The sequence below is a fragment of the Nicotiana tomentosiformis genome, chromosome 6 (assembly GCF_000390325.3).
Source record: "Nicotiana tomentosiformis chromosome 6, ASM39032v3, whole genome shotgun sequence".
Classification (NCBI taxonomy): Eukaryota; Viridiplantae; Streptophyta; class Magnoliopsida; order Solanales; family Solanaceae; genus Nicotiana; species Nicotiana tomentosiformis.
The window spans coordinates 79,738,308-79,757,428 of NC_090817.1; the positions used below are offsets into that span (position 1 = coordinate 79,738,308).

A 19,121-nucleotide genomic window follows, 5' to 3' on the forward strand; every position below is an offset into this window, starting at 1 on the left:
CCGAACATATGCTAGATACGCCAAAAAACCCTTCTCGACCAGATATCGAGCCTTCAGAAAAGAGATAACCTGACTATAAGTACTAACGGAGGAACCCTTCCACTCCAATCTCGGCAACTCTGGCATCGCTAAAGTAACAGTCTTGGCATGATAATCAAAGATGGCGTGATATAGGGATAACCATTCCATGCCCAAGATGACCTCAAAGTCGATCATATCAAGTAACAGAAGGTCCACTCTAGTCTTGTAACCACACAGGACCGGTAGATCCGATCCACAACCACAGAATCGCCCACATGAGTGAACACATAAACAAGAGTACCCAAGGACTCACGAGGAATAACCAGGAATTGAGCAAACAGAGATGACACATATGAATAGATAGACCCTAGATCAAATAATACCGAAGCATCCCTACTGCATACAGAAATAATACCTGTGATTACGGCATCTGAGGCCACTACATCTGGTCTGGACGGAAAAGCATAGAATCTAGGTAGAGCGCCGGTTGGCTGGCCTCCGCCTGGCTGAACAATAGCTGGCTGACCTCCCCCTGCCTGGCCTCCACCTCTAGGACGGCCCATACCTGCCTGTCCTCCGCCTCTTGGCGGTCGAACGACTGGTGCTGTAATCATAGGCTGATGACCCTGCTGTACTGCCTTGCCCCGAAGTCTGGGACAAAATCTCTTCATGTGACCCGGATCCCCACACTCATAACAACCCTACAGTGCCATAGACTGCTGTCCTGAAGTCTGACCCTGATGGCCTGAATACCCACTAGAAGAACCTTGGATGGATGGTGGGCGGTATGAACTCTCTGGTATGGCACTGAAGTAGGCACTGGAGGAACCCTAATGAACTGGTGGGCGATAAGAACTCTCTGGCATAGCACTGAAATAGGGTCATGCTGGAGCACCCCAAAGAAGTGGTGGTGGTGCTGGATATGTGGGCCTGCTAGGCTGACCCCTCCCAAACTGACCTCTGCCCCTAGCCGGGTTACCTCTAAACTCTCCCGAGAATTGGGTCCTCTTGTCCTACTACATCTGCTCTCTACCCCTCTGGTGGTATCCCTCAATCCTCCGAGCAATCTCTACCACTAGCTGATAATCAGTACCCATCTCAACCTCCCTGGCCATGCTAGCCCGAATACTGGGGTGTAACCCCGCAACAAATCTCTGCACTCTCTCTACGTCCGTAGGAAGTATCATAAGTGCATGGCGTGACAACTCAGAAAATCTCGCCTCATAATCGGTCATAGACATCTGACCCTGCTCGAGCTGCTCAAACTGACACGGAAACTCTTCCCTCTGAGAGGGTGGAATATACATGTCCAATAGAAGCCATGTAAATTGATCCCAAGTCATGGGAGGAGAACCCGCTGGTCTGCCAAGAAGGTAAGACTGCCACCATCTATGGGCCCTACCCTCCAACTGGAAAGCGGTGAAATCTACTCCATGGGACTCAAATATCCTCATGTTGTGCAGTCTGTCCCTGCACCGATCAATGAAGTCCTGGGGGTCCTCATGCCGCTCACCCCCGAATATAGGAGGGTGTAGCCTAGTCCATCTGTCCAGTAGCTTCTGCGGATCGCCGCCCGCAACTGGTCTAAGCTCGGGTGCTGCTGCGGTAACTGGCTGGGCCCTGCCCACGGGTAGTGTACCCGAAGTCTAATATACTGCAACTGCGTGACCAAGAGCCTGAGCAGTAGGGGTCTGTGCTCCCCCTCCTGCCTGAGATGTGGCTGGGTCTGCTAGAAATAAACTAGCCTGAGTCATAGTGTCCATGAACCGCAGCATACGGCCCATGACCTCCTGAAAGCCCGGTGCTGTCATGAAATCTATCGGGGCTGGCTCTGGAACATGCACCTCACTCTGCTCCTCCATGATGGGATCCTCCACTGGATCTGCTGGTGGTGCTACTGGGGAAGCTCTGGGATACCCTCGTCCCCTCCCTCGGGCCGGTGCCCTCCCCCGGCCTCTACCTCGGCTTCTAGCAACGGGAGGAGCAGCTCTTCCCGGGTCTGGAACGTCCGTTGTACGCGTCCTCACCATATGTAAGAGAATAGAAGGAAGAAACTTAGTATACCATCAATTGCACGATAGGAGATGAATAAAGAGCAGTTTCCTAACATCCTATAGCCTCTCGAAGATAAGTACGGACGTCTCCGCACCGATCCGCAAGACTCTACTAGGCCCGCCTATGACTTGTGAGACCTATGTGAACCTAGTACTCTAATACCATATTGTCACGATCCAATTCCATTATAGGCCGTGATGGCGCCCAACACTGTTGTTAGGCAAGCCAACACTGATCAACTAGTGACTTCCCGCTTAGATAAATTTGTAAACGATAACTTTTTCCTTATTTAAAAAAAAAGATTTAGGAGTTTACAATTTTAACATAAATAAATGGAAGCAATTATACTAACCGTAATCATATGAGCAAACAAAAACCATAAGTCAACTAGTGTGTGTGCCAAGACCTGGTGTCACAAGAATGTGGGCAATCTAGTAGAATATACAAAACAATGCTAGCCTATTGTCTGAAAGAAAATAGACAGAAAATAAAAGAACATAAGAGAGACTCCAGCTGCTGCAGAACGACTCAAAAAGACAGCTCACCGGGAAGTCTCGAGCTGGGAAATCAGTCTACGCGCCGGACTGGTAGCCAGATGCACCTTCCTCAAATCTTGTACAATCAAGTACAAAAGTGTAGCGTGAGTACATAAAAGTATGTACCCAGTAAGTATCTAGTCTAACCTCGAAGAAGTAGTGATGAGGGGTCTACTTCGACACTCACTAGGGCCAACAATATAATAATATGTGATTCTAAATAAGAATGATACAAAGAACTAACAATAAACTCAGAACAAGAAATAACTGTATAGTTCTTCCATCATATCTAAGAAACCAAAATACTTCCTTCATTTTAAACAAATGATCTCTAAAACAATAAATTTATACCAATTATAAAAAGGGCTTCCACTTCTATTATCACACACAAATTCCACCGAGGACTTTCGGCCCGATCCAACATGAAAATGTAAATTGTGCACTGCTGAGGGTCGAACGACGCGAACCATAGATGCATCTATTAACCTGCTAAGGCGAACGGCCCGCTCCCATGAGAGTAGTGGAAATAGTCAACCCGCTCGCGAAATATACTTGCAACGCGGTTAAATATAAATATAACGTAATTTTTCTCAATTCTTTTTAAAATATTAATTTACTTGAAACCTTTGAAATCTGAAAATCCTCAATTTAGTTCCATTAAATGCAAATAAACAATTATGTTCAGATAACGGTACCCACAAAGCATGGTGTAAGCCTAGAACTACCCGGACATAACAAGAATAGTAGCTACGTACGGACTCTCGTTACTTCGTGCGTACGTATCCCCCACAAATAATCATACATTAATTAAGTTTACCTATGGGGAAATTTTCCTCTTACAAGGTTAGAAAAGAGACCTACCTCGCTTTAAGGCCTACTTTCCGGTCCAAGCTTATGCCCAAACCCTCAATTTGGTGCCGAACAATCCAAAGCTATCCAAATAGTGTAGAAACTAATCAATATAGGCTTCAAAGTTCATATCCTTACTATTTAAGTAATTTCCCAACCCTAAATGCAAGATTCCTAAAATTCACCCCCGGGCCCACATGCCCGGATTCGGAAAATTTTCGAAGAAAGTTGTTACCCATAACCTTAGGAACATAAATATATGATTTTCATTAAGTTCCATAACCATTTTCGTGGTAAAACTCCATTTTTGTCAAAAACCTAGGATTTCCTCTAAACCCATGATTTTCACTAATTTACATGTTATAACCTACCCATAAACCATGTATTTAACTCACATTTGATAGGAATTACTTACCTCAACTAGTTGATGGAAATACCCTCTCTAACTAGCTCCAAAATCGCCCCCAAGAAGAGTAAGAAGTGAGCAAAAGTTCTCAAACCCCGATTTAATACATCACTCCCCTTCAGCGACTTCCGCACCTGCGGTTAAATTGGCGCACCTGCGATTCCGCTTCTGCGGACAACTCGCGCAGGTGCGGACCAAATCCAGGCTGCCTCATCTCGCTTTTGCTCCCAGGTGATCGCACCTGCGGCCACGCATCAGCGACAAACGATGCGCATCTGCGACACTGCCCGCTCCTGCAATGCCTGCCTTCGCACATGTGCTTTCACAGGTGCGGTCCTTCTTCCGCTTCTGTGATGGCTGGGCAGCCTATGCTGGGACGCATCTGCTATCATGGGGCTCGCACCTGTGGCTGAACAAACGTAGGTACGATTATGACAGCAGCTGGAGCTTCAGCTTTGGCTTCCAAATTCCAACTTGGTCCGAGCCTCATCCGATTGACACTCGGGGCACCCGGGGCCCCGTCCGAACGTACAAACAAGTTTGAAATCAGAAAACGGACTCGCTCGAACTGTCAAAATACCTGAAATAACATTAAAACTAAGAATCACACCCTAAAACTAATTGAATCAAACTTAAGAACTTCAAGTTCTTCAATTTACTTCCAATGCGCCGAAACGTACTTATACTACTCGGAATGACACCAAATTTTGCGTGCAAGTCTTAAATGACACTACAGAACTATTCCCGGTATTGAAATTCTGTTTGGACCTTGATATTACCAAAACCTGCTCCAAACCAAATTTTAAAGAACTTCTAAAACCTTCAAGAACCAACTTTCACTATTGGGCGCCAAAACACTCTCGGGTCATCCAAAACCTGATCCGAACATATGCCTAAGTCTGAAATCATCATACAAACCTATTGAAACCGTAAAATCCCGATTCCGAGGTCATTTACTCAAAATATTGACCGAAGTCAACTTGGCCTTTCAAGCCAACCTTAAGGAACCAAGTATTCCGATTTCAACCCAAACTCTTCTAAATCCCGAACCAACCATCCCCGCAAGTCATAAATCAGTAAAAGCATGTACGGGAAGTCTTATTAAGGGGAACGGGGTTCTAGAAAATAAAATAACCGGTCAGGTCGTTACACACCAACAAGTCCTAAAACATCATACGAACTTAGTCGAAGCCTCACATCACATCAAATAACATCAAAAACACAAATCATACCCCAATTCAAGCCTAATTAACTTTAAAATTTTAAATTTCTACAAACAATGCCGAAACCTATCAAATCACGTCCGATTGACTGACCTCAAATTTTGCATACAAGTCATAAATGACATAACAAAGGTATTCAAATTTTCAGAATCGGATTCCGACCCCGATATCAAAAAGTCAACCCTCGGTCAACTTCCTAAAAATTCGACCTTTGCCATTTCAAGCATAATTCCACTACGGACCCCCAAATAATTTTTCAGACACGCTCCTAAGTCCAATTTCACAATACGGAGATATTGGAATCATTAGAATTAAATTTCGAGGTCGTTTACATATAAGTCAATATCCGGTCAACTTTTCCAACTTAAGTTTTCAATTAAGAGACTAAGTATCTCATTTCACTCCGAAATCCTTCCGGACCCGAACCAACTAACTCGGAATAACGATATGGCCGGTCGTTTTGAGTATTATAACCTCGTTTTCCCATTTACTACTCAATTTATTCTTTATAGTTATTTTATGACTTACCGGGTTAGTTGGTTCGGGTCAGAAAGGAATTCGGAATGAAATGAGGCACTTAGCCTCATAATTAAAAATTTAAGTTAGAAAAGTTGACTGGATATGGACCTATATGTAAAAGACCATGGATTTGAATTCTGATAATTACAACAGCTCCGTATGCTGATTTTGGACTTAGGAGCGTGTCTGAAAAATTATTTGGAGGTCCGTAGTGGAATTAGGCTTGAAATGCCGAAAGTTTAATTTTTGGAAAGTTTGATCGGGGGGTTGACTTTTTGATATCGGGGTCGGAATCCGATTCTAAAAATTGAAATACCTCCGTTATGTCATTTATGACTTGTGTGCAAAATTTGAGGTCAATCGGACGTGATTTGATAGGTTCCGGAGTCATTTGTAGACATTAAAAATTTTAAAGTTCATTAGGCTTGAATTGGGATGTAATTCATGGTTTTAGCGTTGTTTGAGGCGATTTGAGGTTCGACTAAGTTCGTATTATGCTTTAGGACTTGTTGGTATATTTGGTTGAAGTCCCGAGGGGCTCGGGTGAGTTTTGGAAGGTTAACGGATCAAAAATTAGGACTTGAACAACTGCTGGAATTTTCTGATATCTAATGTTGTTTTCCTTCTATGCGATCGCGTGAATGTGTCTGCGATCGCATAGGCTTATTTGGTTAGTGGATGTTTTTGTTCTACAAAATCGCGTGGGGATATCTGCGATCGCGCAGGGTTAATTTGAGGCACTGATATTTTGTTCTTCGCGATCGCGTGAAGCGGGACGCGATCGCGTAGCTATGTGAGTTTGTTATTTGCGAACGCGTAAAGAAGGTCACGTTCGTGTAGAGGAAATGGGGCAGAAATGGAAATCACGTGGGAATGTTCGCGTTGTGATGTTGTGCATCGCGATCGCATGGGAAAGTTCGCGATCGCGTAGATTTAAATCTAGGCGATGGAAAATTATTCTTCGCGATCGCGTGGGAATGTTCGCGATCGCGTAAAGCAAATGCCTGGGCAGAGAGTTTAAGTTCTGAAAAGGGGACTTCGTCCCATTTTCAGTTTTTGACTGATTGGAGCTCGGAAAGAGGCAATTTTCGGGAGTTTTTTAAGGAAAACAACGGGATAAGTGTCCTTAACTCAATATTGGTTAAATTACCCGAATCCATGATTGTTTTTATCATTTAATTGGTGAATTAAGTTGGAAAAGTTTGAAAACTCTCTTGGTTTAAATTGAAGATTTGAGGATCGAGTTGGGGCCGGATTTTGATAAAATTGGTATGGTTAGACTCGTGGTTGAATGGGCTTCCAGATTTTGTAACTTTTGTCGAGTTCCGAGACGTGGGCCCCACGGACAAGTTTTGAGCTAAATTTTGAATTTTTATGGGAAATTAGCATTTTCTTATGGAATTAATTTCACTGAATTTTATTGACCGAAACGAATTATTTATGGCTAGATTCGAGGCGTTTGGAGGCCAATTCACGAGGAAAGGACATTGCAGAATAAGAATTTCACGGCTTGAGGTAAGTAACAGTTTTAAATCTGATCCTCAGGGTATGAAACCCTGGAATTTTGTGTTATGTGATTATTTTGGAGGTGACGCACATGCTAGGTGACAGGCGTGTGGGCGTGCACCGAGGGGATTGTGACTTGGTCCGTCCCGTGAAAATTGTATAGTTGAATACTTTATTGTTAGTTATATACTCTCTATGTGTTGAAGAAATTTGACTGTAAATCATGTTAGAAATCATGCTTAGGCTATGTTATAGTACTGTTGGGACCCACAGAGGTCGCGTACTTGTTGAATTATTTGCTAATTGTTGTCTTGTACTCGGTCATGATTTTTCTTGCGTATTATACCTCAGTCTTTCTGGATATTTGTTGATACACTAGGTTATCTTTGTTTGGGCTGATATTTGTGATTTTTAAGAGCCTGAGAGACTAGAGAGGTTGAGGACTGAGTAAGGCCGAGGGCCTATCGGTGAGATAAGGATATTATGGCACGTGAGTTGTCCGTACAGGATATTATAGCACGTGAGGTTTCTGTGCAGCACGTGAGTTGTCCGTGCAGATTATGGCGCTTGGGCTGTAGGAGCCCCTTCGGAGTCTGTACACCCCCAGTGAGCGCGGGTACCCATTGAGTATGAGTGCTGAGAGCCGAGTGGTTGAGTTGTTGTGATGAGTGGAGTGATTGTTGCCCTGAGAGGCTGTACTTGCTTTTCATTTATTATTGCACTTAATTGCTATTTGTCATTGTTGTGAAATTCTCTAATAGATTTTATATCCGGATTATATGAACTTGAATTGTATAAATTGATTTGACTTAAACTGCTGGATTTGAAAGCATGTCTATTCTCTGTTGGAATTACTGAAAATGAACTATAACTGTGTAGCTCGTCACTATCTTCAATTCCATATTTATTATTGTTACTTGCTGAGTTGGTTGTACTCATACTATACCCTGTACTTCGTGTGCAAATCCAGGTGCTTCTGAATATAACGGGTGTTGATTTTCTCACACAATTAATTTTCTAGAGATTCAGAGGTAGATGCCGTGTTTCGCAGACCTTGTCTCTCCTTCCATATCTCCTTGTTTACTGTATTTGGTCTTAGACTATTATAGACCATTTTCTTTTGACTTGTATCCATATTAGATGCTCAAGTACTCAGTGACACCGGGTTTTTGGGGAGTGTTCGTATCAGTATTTGTGGGATTTTGTATTGTATTTAAATATTATATTTTTAAACTTAAGAGAAATTGTGGTTTATTGAGATTATCGGCTTGCCTAGTATCGAGATAGGCGCCATCACGACATGTTGGGATTTTGGGTCGTGACAAGTTGGTATACATAAGTCTCACGACTCATGAGCAGGTTTAGTAGAGTCTTGTAGATCGGTACAGAGACGTCTGTACTTATCTTCAAGAGGCTGCAGAACCCTTAGGAAATTTTCACTTTCTTGTATTCTGTCGTGCGAATTTGTTGATTCCGGAAACTAAATTTCTATTACTCTATTCTCTCACAGATAGTGAGGACACATACTACCGGATCGGACGGTCAGCCACCAGTGCCACCAGTTAGGGCCGCGAGAGGCCGGGGCCGTGGTAGAGGCCGGGGTCGAGGTAGAGGTCGAGGTGTAGCTCGTACCACAGTTGGACCAGCATTTGTAGTACCACCAGTTGCTCCATCTCAGGAGCAGATTCCAGATATAGCTGAGCAGACAAGATCAGCTCAGGAACCAGTTGTGCCCATTGAGATTCCAGGGCTTCAGGAGACTTTGGCCCAGATTTTGGCAGCTTGCACTGGTCTGGCTCAGGTGGTTTCGGCTCAGGCCGTACCTGCCACTTCTCAGGATAGGGGAGGTACTCATACCCCTGTTGCCCGTACTCCAGACCAGGTAGAATAGGGACTTCAGATACCGGGGGCACTACCAGCCCAGCCGACTGTAGCTGCTCAGGCCCCGGTAGTTCCTGTTATGGCAGATGTGAGCAGAGGAGACTTGAGAGATTTGAGAGGCTTCGACCTCCATCTTTTAGCGGTGCGGAGTCAGAGGATGCTCAGGGTTTTCTGGATAAGTGTTAACGGATGCTTCGGACAACGGGTATTCTAGAGACCAGTGGGGTCTCATTCACTACTTTTCAGTTTTCTAGGGCTGCCTTCAAATGGTGGGAGGCTTACGAGAGGTGTAGGTCGGTCGGTGCAGCACCCTTACCTGGAAGCAGTTCTCCAGTCTATTCCTGGAGAAGTTCGTGCCTCAGTCTCGCAAAGAGAAGCTACGCAGGCAGTTTGAGCAGCTTCATCAGGGTGATATGTCTGTGACACAGTATGAGATGAGATTTTCAGAATTGGCCCGTCATGCTATCTGGTTGATTCCCACAGATAGGGAAAGGATCAGGAGGTTCATAGATGGCCTCACTTTTCAGCTGCGATTACTCATGACTAGAGAGAGAGAGTGTCTGGTGCTACTTTCGACGAGGTTGTTGACATTGCTCGTCAGATTGAGATGGTTCGCAGCCAGGAACGGGTTGATAGGGAGGCTAAGAGGCCTCGTGGTTCAGGTGATTTCAGCGGTGTTCCTTCAGGGGGTCAGTTTTACCGCGGTAGGGGTCGTTCTTACAGACACGCCCAGACGGGTCGTCCAGCTCAACGTTGTGCATCAGCTAGCCACGGTTCTTATAGTGCTCACTCAGGCCAGTCTTCATTCAGTGCACTACCAGCGCAAAGTTCTCATCATGCCTCGTCCGCTCAGGCTTCTACAGGTAATTCTTCGGGTTATCAGGAACAGCAGTTTCGTCAGAGGAGGGGTTGTTTCGAGTGCGGAGAATTAGGTCATTTCAAGATAGATTGTCCTAGGTTGTTGAGTGGGGCTCGGCAGTAGAGTTCTCGACCAACGGCACCAGTGCCAGCAGTTACACCACCTGCCCAGCCAGCTCGGGGTGGGGGTCAGGCACCTAGGGGTCGCCCAAGAGGGAGAGGCCGGTCAGGTGGCGGTCAGGCCAGATTCTATGCTTTTCCTGCAAGGCCAGATGTTGTTGCCTCAGATGCGGTGATCATAGTATTGTTTCAGTGTGCCACGGGGAGGCTTCTATATTATTTGACCCTGGTTCCACTTATTTATATGTATCATCGTATTTTGCTCATTATCTGGATATGCCCTATGAGTCCTTAGTTTCACCTGTTTGTGTATCTACATCGGTGGGTGATATTATTACTATGGACCGTGTGTATCGGTCGTGTGTGGTAAGTATTGGGGAACAGGAGACTAGAGTTGATCTTTTATTACTCGGTATGGTTGATTTCGATGTAATCTTGGGTATGCATTGGTTGTCTCCATGTCATGCTATTCTGGACTGTCACGCAAAAATCGTGATGTTGACGATGCCGGGGTTGCCAAGGGTTGAATGGAGAGGTTATTTAGATTTTGTTCCTAGTAGGGTAATTTCTTATTTGAAGGCCCAACGTATGGTTGGAAAGGTATGACTGTCATATTTGGCCTTTGTGAGAGATGTTGATATTGATACTCCTATTATTAATTTAGTACCAGTCGTGCGAGACTTTTCAGATGTATTTCCTGTAGACCTGCCGGGTATGCCACCCGACATGGATATTGATTTCGGTATTGACTTGGTGCAGGGCACTCAGCCCATTTCTATTCCTCTGTATCGTATGGCACCAGCTGAGTTAAAAGAATTGAAAGAGTAACTTCAGGAACTCCTTGAAAAGGGGTTTATTAGGCCTAGTGTGTTACTTTGGGGTGCACCGGTTCTATTTGTGAAAAAGAAAGATGGTACTATGCGGATGTGCATTGATTATAGGAAGTTGAACAAAGTGACAATCAAGAATAAATATCCTTTGCCACGTATTGATGACTTATTTGACCAGCTTCAAGGAGCGAGGGTGTTCTCCAAAATTGATTTGAGATCTGGGTATCACCAGTTGAAAATTCGGGATTCGGATATTCTAAAGACGGCATTCAGAACTCGTTATGGCCACTATAAATTTCTTGTGATGTCTTTTGGGCTAACTAATGCCCTAGCAGCATTTATGCATTTGATGAATAATGTGTTCCAGCCATATCTTGATTTATTTGTCGTAGTATTTATTGATGATATTCTGGTGTACTCACGTAGCTAGGAGGAGCATGCACAACACTTGGGTATTGTATTACAGAGGCTGAGAGAGGAGAGACTTTATGCCAAATTCTCTAGTTCTGGCTTAATTCGGTGGCATTCTTGGGACATATAGTGTCCAGTGAAGGAATTAAGGTGGATCCGAAGAAAATAGAGGCAGTCCAGAGTTGGCCCAGACCATCTTCAGTTATTGAGATTCAGAGTTTTCTCGGCTTGGCCAGTTATTATCATCATTTTGTGGAGGGATTCTCGTCTATTGCATCGCCTATGACCAAATTGACCCAGAAAGGTGCTCCGTTCAGGTGGTCGGATGAGTGTGAAGAGAGCTTTCAGAAGCTCAAAACAGCTTTGACTACAGCTCTAGTCTTGGTGTTGCCTACAGGTCTAGTCTTGGTGTTGCCTACAGGTTCAGAGTCTTATATTGTGTATTGTGACACATCGCATATTGGTCTCGGCGCAGTGCTGATGCAAGACAGTAGGGTGATTGCCTATGCGTCCAGACAGTTAAAGGTACATGAGAAGAATTATCCAGTCCACGATCTTGAGTTAGCAGCTATTGTTCATGCCTTAAAAATTTGGCGGCATTACTTGTACGGTGTCCAGTGTGAGGTATATACCGACAATCAGATCTACAACATTTATTTAAATAGATGGATCTTAATTTGCGGCAGTGGGGGTGGTTAGAGTTTCTTATGGATTATGACATTACCATTCTCAATCATCCCGGAAAGGCCAATGTGGTAGCCGATGCCTTGAGTCGTAAGGTGGAGAGTTTGGGCAGCTTAGCATACTTACAGGTAGCAGAGAGGCCTTTAGCCTTGAATGTTCAGGCCTTGGCCAACCAGTTTGTTAGATTGGATATTTCCGAGCCGAATCGAGTTTTGGCCTGTGTGATTTCTCGGTCTTCTTTATATGATCGCATCAGAGAGCGCCAGTATGATAATCCACATCTACTAAGGACACAGTTCAGCACAGTAATGCCAAGGAAGTCACTATTGGAGATGACGGTGTATTACAGATGCAGGACAGGCTATATGTGCCTAATGTAGATGATTTGTGTGAGCTGATTCTCCGGGAATCTCACAGTTCGCGGTACTGTATTCATCCGGGCGTCACGAAGATGTATCAGGATTTGAGGCAACACTATTGGTGGAGGCGAATGAAGAAAGATATAGTTGGGTTTGTAGCTCGTTGTCTAAATTATCAACAGGTAAAGTATGAACATCAGAGGCCATGAGGATAGTTTCAGAGACTTGAAATTCCAGAGTGGAAGTGGGAGCGTATTACCATGGACTTCGTAGTTGGGCTCCCACGGACTTTGAGAAAGTTTGATGTTGTTTGGGTGATAGCAGATCGGTTGACCAAATCTGCGCATTTTGTTCCAGTTGGTACTAATTATTCTTTGGAGCAGTCGGCTGGGATTTATATTCGCGAGATTGTTTGCCTACACGGTGTGTCAGTGTCCATCATTTCAGATCGGGGCACGCAGTTTACATCACAGTTTTGGAGAGCAGTGCAGCAAGAATTGGGCATACAGGTTCAGTTGAGTACAACATTTCACCCTCAGATGGACGGACAGTTCGAGCGCACTATTCAGATACTGGAGGATATGCTACGCGCTTGTGTCATTGATTTTGGGGGTTCTTGGGATCAATTCCTACCACTCGCGGAGTTTCCTTACAATAATAGCTACCAGTCAAGCATTCAGATGGCTCTGTATAAAGCTTTATATGGGAGACGGTGTCGGTCTCCAGTGGGTTGGTTTGAGCCGGGTGAGGTTCGAATATTAGGTACTGACTTGGTTCAGGATGCTTTAGAGAAGGTCAAAGTGATTCAGGAACGGCTTCGCACAACGCAGTCTAGACAGAAGAGTTATGCCGACAAGAAGGTCCGTGATGTTACTTACATGGTTGGGGAGAAGGTTCTGCTCAAGATTTCACCCATGAAGGGTGTGTTGAGGATCGGGAAGAAAGGCAAGTTGAGCCATCGGTATATTGGGCCTTTTGAGATACTTAAGAAAATTGGAGAGTTGGCTTATGAACTTGCTTTGTCACCTAGTCTATCAGGTGTTCATCCAGTGTTCCATGTATCCATGCTCCGAAAGTATGTCGGGGATCGTCTCATATTCTGGATTTCAGTACAGTACAGCTGAACGGTAATTTGACTTATGATGTGAAGCCAGTGGCTATTTTAGACCGGTAGGTTCGAAAGCTTAGGTCAAAGAACATAGCATCAGTGAAGGTACAGTGGAGAGGTCAGCCAGTCGGAGAAGCTACTTGGGAGATTGAGCAAGAGATGCAGAGCAAATATCCACACTTATTTGAGACTCCAGGTATTGTTCTAAACTCGTTAGAAGACGAACGTTTGTTTAAGAAGGGGAGAATATAACGACCCGGGCGGTTGTTTTAAGTATTATAACCCCGTTCCCCCATTTACTGCTCAATTTATACTTTATAGTTATTTTATGACTTACCGAATTAGTTGGTTCGGGTCAGGAAAGAATTCGGAATGAAATAAGACACTTAGTCTCATAATTAAAAATTTAAGTTAGAAAAGTTGACCGGATGTGGACCTATGTATAAAAAATCTCAGATTTAAATTTTAATAATTCCAACAACTCCGTATGGTGATTTTGGACTTAGGAGCGTGTCCGTAAAATTATTTGGAGGTTCGTGGTGGAATTAGGCTTGAAATGCCGAAAGTTTAATATTTGGAAAGTTTGACCGTGGGGTTGACTTTTTGATATCGGGATCAGAATCCGATTCTGAAAATTGGAATACCTCTGTTATGTCATTTATGACTTGCGTGTAAAATTTGAGGTCAATCGGACATGATTTGATAGGTTCCGGAGTCATTTGTAGAAATTAGAAATTTTAAAGTTCATTAGGCTTGAATTGGGGTGCAATTCATGGTTTTAGCGTTGTTTGAGGTGATTTGAGAGTTCGACTAAGTTCGTATGATGTTTTAGGACTTGTTAGTATATTTGGTTGAGGTCCCGAGGGACTCGGGTGAGTTTTGGAGGGTTAACGGATCAAAAATTTGGACTTGAACAGTTGCTGGAATTTTCTGATATCTGATGTTATTTTCCTTCTATGCGATCGCGTGAATGTGTCTGCGATCGCGTAGGCTTAGTTGGTCAGTGGAGGTTTTTGTTCGACGCGATCGCATGGGGATATCTGCGATCGCGTAAAGCGGGATGCGATCGCGTAGCTATGTGAGTTTGTTATTCGCGAACGCGTGAAGAAGGTCGCGTTCGCATAGAGGAAATGGGGCAGAAATGGAAATCACGCATTTGTGCTTCGCGATCGCGTGGTTAGGTCCGCGATCACGTAGGTCTGTGATGTTGTGCATCGCGATCGCGTGGGAAAGTCCGCGATCGCGTAGAGTTAAATCTGGGCGATGGAAAATTGTTCTTCGCGATCGCGTGGGAATGTTCGAGATCGCGTAGAGCAAATGTCTGGGCAGAGAGTTTAAGTTCTGAAAATGGGACTTCGTTCCATTTTCAGTTTTTAACGGATTGGAGCTCAGGAAGAGGCGATTTTCAGGAGTTTTTCAAGGAAAACAACAGGGTAAGTGTCCTTAACTCAATATTGGTTAAATTACTCGAATCCATGGTTGTTTTTATCATTTAAAAGTTGGAAAAGTTTGAAAACCCTCTTGGTTTAAATTGAAGATTTGAGGGTCGAGTTGGGGCCGGATTTTGATAAAATTGGTATGGTTAGACTCGTGGTTGAATGGGCTTCCGGATTTTATAACTTTTGTCGAGTTCCAATATGTGGGCCCCACGGGCGAATTTTGAGCTAAATTTCGGATTTTTATGAAAAAGTAGCATTTTCTTATGGAATTAATTTCAATAAATTTTATTGACTGAAACGAATTATTTATGGCTAGATCCGAGGCGTTTGGAGGCCAATTCACGAGGAAAGAACATTGCAGAATAAGAATTTCACAGCTTGAGGTAAGTAACAGTTTTAAATCTGGTCTTGAGGGTATGAAATCCCGAAATTTTGTGTCATGTGATTATTTTGGAGGTGACGCACATACTAGGTGACGGGCGTGTGGGCATGCACCGAGGAGATTGTGACTTGGTCCGTCCCGTAAAAACTGTATAGTTGAATACTTTATCGTTAGTTATATGCTCTCTATGTATTGAAGAAATTTGACTGTAAATCATGTTAGAAATCATGCTTAGGCTATGTTATAGTACTGTTGGGACCCACAGAGGTCGCGTAATTATTGAATTATTTGCTAATTGTTGTCTTGTACTCAGTCATGATTTTTCTTGCGTATTATACCTCAGTCTTTCTGGATATTTGTTGATACACTATGTTATCTTTTTTTGGGCTGATCTTTGTGATTTCTGAGAGTCCGAGAGACTAGAGAGATTGAGAACTGAGTAAGATCGAGGGCCTGTCGGAGAGGTAAGGATATTATAGTACGTGAGTTATCCGTGCAGGATATTATAGCACATGAGTTATCCGTACAGCACGTGAGTTGTCCGTGCAGATTATGGCGCTTGGGCTGTAGGAGCCCCGCTGGAGTCTGTACATCCCCCAGTGAGCGCGGGTACCTATTGAGTGCAAGTGCTGAGGGCTGAGAGCCGAGTGGTTGAGTTGTTATGACGAGTGGAGTGATTGCTGCCCTGAGAGATTGTACTTGCTTTTCATTTGTTGTTGCACTTAGTTGCTATTTGTCATTGTTGTGAATTTCTTTAAGAGATTTTATATCCGGATTACATGAACTTAAACTGTATAAATTGATTTGACTTAAACTGCTGGATTTGAAAGCATGTCTATTCTCTGTTGAAATTACTGAAAATGAACTATAACTGTATAGCTCGTCACTATCTTCAATTCCTTATTTATTATTGTTACTTGCTGAGTTAGTTGTACTCATACTACACCTTGTATTTCGTGTGCAAATCCAGGTGCTTTTGGACATAGCGGGTGTTGATTTTCTCTCACAGTTGAGTTTTCGGAGATTCAAAGGTAGCTGCCGTGTTTCGCAGACCTGGTCTCTCCTTCCCTATCTCCTTGTTTACTGTATTTAGTCTTAGACTATTATAGACTATTTTTTTTTGACTTGTACCCATATAAGATGCTCATGTACTCAGTGACACCAGGTTTTGGGGAGTGTTCGTATCAGTATTTGTGGGATTTTATATTGTATTTAAATTATATTTTCAAACTTAAGAGAAATTGTAGTTTATTGAGATTATCGGCTTGCCTAGTATTGAGATAGGCGCCATCACGACAGGTTGAGATTTTGGGTCGTGACACTCGGTAAGTCATAAAATAACTGTAAAGCATAAATTGAGCAGTAAATGGGGGAATGGGATTAAAATACTCAAAACGACCGATCGGGTTGTTACAAATTCTTATTGATTTAAGTCTAAATTTTCTTCTTTGCACGTTCATCCAATACCAAATAAAAGTCAATACTATTCTAACTCACTCAGAATGCACTCTACTAATAACAACTTTGAAATTTCAAGAGTTCACAATGTTGAGGTCAATTTTTCAAAATTATAGGGGGGAAATGACAAATTTATAGTTATTCCAAATTTATAGTTATTTCAAGAGTTCCAAATACATTAGTTTAACTTAGGTTTAAAAAATTAACTATAGTTGAAAATTCACATAGTATGGTTGTAGCTTAATTTATTTCTAAATTAACACCATTTTAGTTCAGACTTCTATAAATTTAAAGTTAAGATTAAATCAGACTCTTAAAAATTTAACAGGAAAAAGCGAACATACATTGCTGATGGATGTTCCATATATTTAGGTAATCAATTATTGGCAATTTGGAGAAAGAAATACTATTATATACCTTAGAAGCTAAGAATTAAAAAAACTTTAATGGCCACGTACTAAATTCCAAAAGAATATTTATAAAAATTGGTCAAATAAAGAAAAAATAATAATAAGGTAAATTTTAATTGAATTTGAAGACGTAAATATTAGGATCTTCTTAAATAAAATTTTAGTTGATTTTGAAGTCCTAAATATTAGAAAAATAATTAAATGACTACTTTGTCTGGTGTGAAATTAATTTTTAAAGAGTAAAAAAGACGAACGATATTTCGATAGGGGCTTCGTGCTTTTAATATAGTACTAGTCTCTATGTTCGTGCGTTGCACGAAATATCTTGTTTCGGATATTAGAAAATGCATTGCGTGATTATACTAAAACTACTTATTATTGAATATGTATGATACATTTTTGGTCTGTGTTCAATAATACATATAATATTTAACATTATTGAATTTCATAATATTTAGTATAACTAATAAATGGGTCCTAAAAATATTTAAAAACCCAAGCCATTTATAACAATAAAGAAAAAACTATTTCAGAAAGATACTAATGCTGACAAAATATATATATGCTTTTGCCGAAGTAGATTAATTGTTTCTGAGAAAAGGTTTAGTTAACAACTTAAAGTAACAAATCAGTATTCATTTGCGAATACCATATTCATCACCTACATGTTTAGCTCACTCCATAATCCTTTACCTTGTATTGGCGTCAAGCATATTTTATCAATCAGCTATATCTATCTCATATAATAAGCATCTATCTCAAATTTGTTACTCGTAATTATCTGATACCTTTAAAGAAGAAAATTTAGTTGTTACAGAGATGGCCTTTTGCCAAAATTTTACATATGATCAAGATTTATTAAAAGCATATCCAAATATTACTGAATAAAAGAAAAGAGTAGACATTTTAAAGCTACGGTCAATGAGAATAGTTGGAGAACTTCACCAGACAAAAATGTTATATAATAAAATATACAAAGACAATAATATGTCAAAATAAATATTGTACGTTAAATATATTAATCAAACAAAAGAAAATTTATGTGAGTAAACTCTTTTTGCATTAGAATTCGGTAAAGGCTCTTTTAATCATAAGAACTCCTTGTGTGAGTAAACTTACGTGATTAATTTGGTTGCAACGTTTTGATTCCTAATGAATATTGAATTCTTGAATATTAGTGTCTATTTTTTGAAAGAATAATTTAGTTTTAAAGGGCATAAAAATCTAATTAATTAAAATCAAAATACTGAGAATGTAAAGTATAAATATTCTTCAATCTGGAATTGGCACTCCAAAACAGTTGGGCATACTCAAAAAATTAAACTCCAATGGAGTTGGAAGTTATGCAATTCACTTTAGGCCTAGCAATTAGGAGTTTATGCAAATTCTTATATGGTCTAGTTTTACAAGTTTATCCTATCTGAAATTAACTTTTTGAAGACATATTTTAACTTTTAAGGATATAAAAGTCAAGTAATATTTTGAAAATATTTTTGTCGTTCAACATTTAGCGTTGAACATTCGTGCTTTTATAATAACTAGTCTCTATATACGTGCGTTGCACGTAAATCTTCAATCAATTATTTTTATGATATAGCAATAAATTAAAGTTATTAAAGTATTTTATATACAAGAGGAAAGAATTTCTTTGAATATCAATATTATTACATTAACATAAAACTTGAATTCCAACGATTGGATGTTCGTCTTAACCTGCAAAGATGATCTATTTGTTATTATGCTATAAGAACAAATACTATCTAAAGTACTTAACTAATTATATTACCTTTGCAGGTTAAGACGATATCCAACAATTGAAACATAGTTCTTGACGATGCTATAACAATTTGCAACTTTTACCTTTTCATGGAGTACATTAAGTATAAATATTAGTTAGAATTTGCATATTTGGTTATTTATAAAAATTCAAAATAAAGTTGACTTTTCGATATAATTTTTACCCAATTACTTATCAAGGAGATGTAATTAAAAATTTATTAACTTAGCTTGATGCATGACTATATATCTTTAACTTTATGACATCCATTTATAAATAAAATATGTAT

General features: G+C 41.3%; 1 protein-coding gene across 1 annotated transcript; it reads right to left on the minus strand.

Moving 5' to 3' along the window:
• Positions 1-1,037: 1,037 nt before the first annotated feature.
• Positions 1,038-1,475, minus strand: LOC138894268 (uncharacterized). The gene has a single exon (XM_070178952.1). The coding sequence runs from the start codon at positions 1,473-1,475 to the stop codon at positions 1,038-1,040; it is 438 nt and encodes a 145-aa protein (XP_070035053.1).
• Positions 1,476-19,121: the final 17,646 nt, after the last annotated feature.

Coding starts and splice junctions, on each gene's coding strand:
- LOC138894268 (XM_070178952.1), bottom strand. CDS start 1,475: ATGAGGATATTTGAGTCCCATGGAGTAGATTTCACCGCTTTCCAGTTG.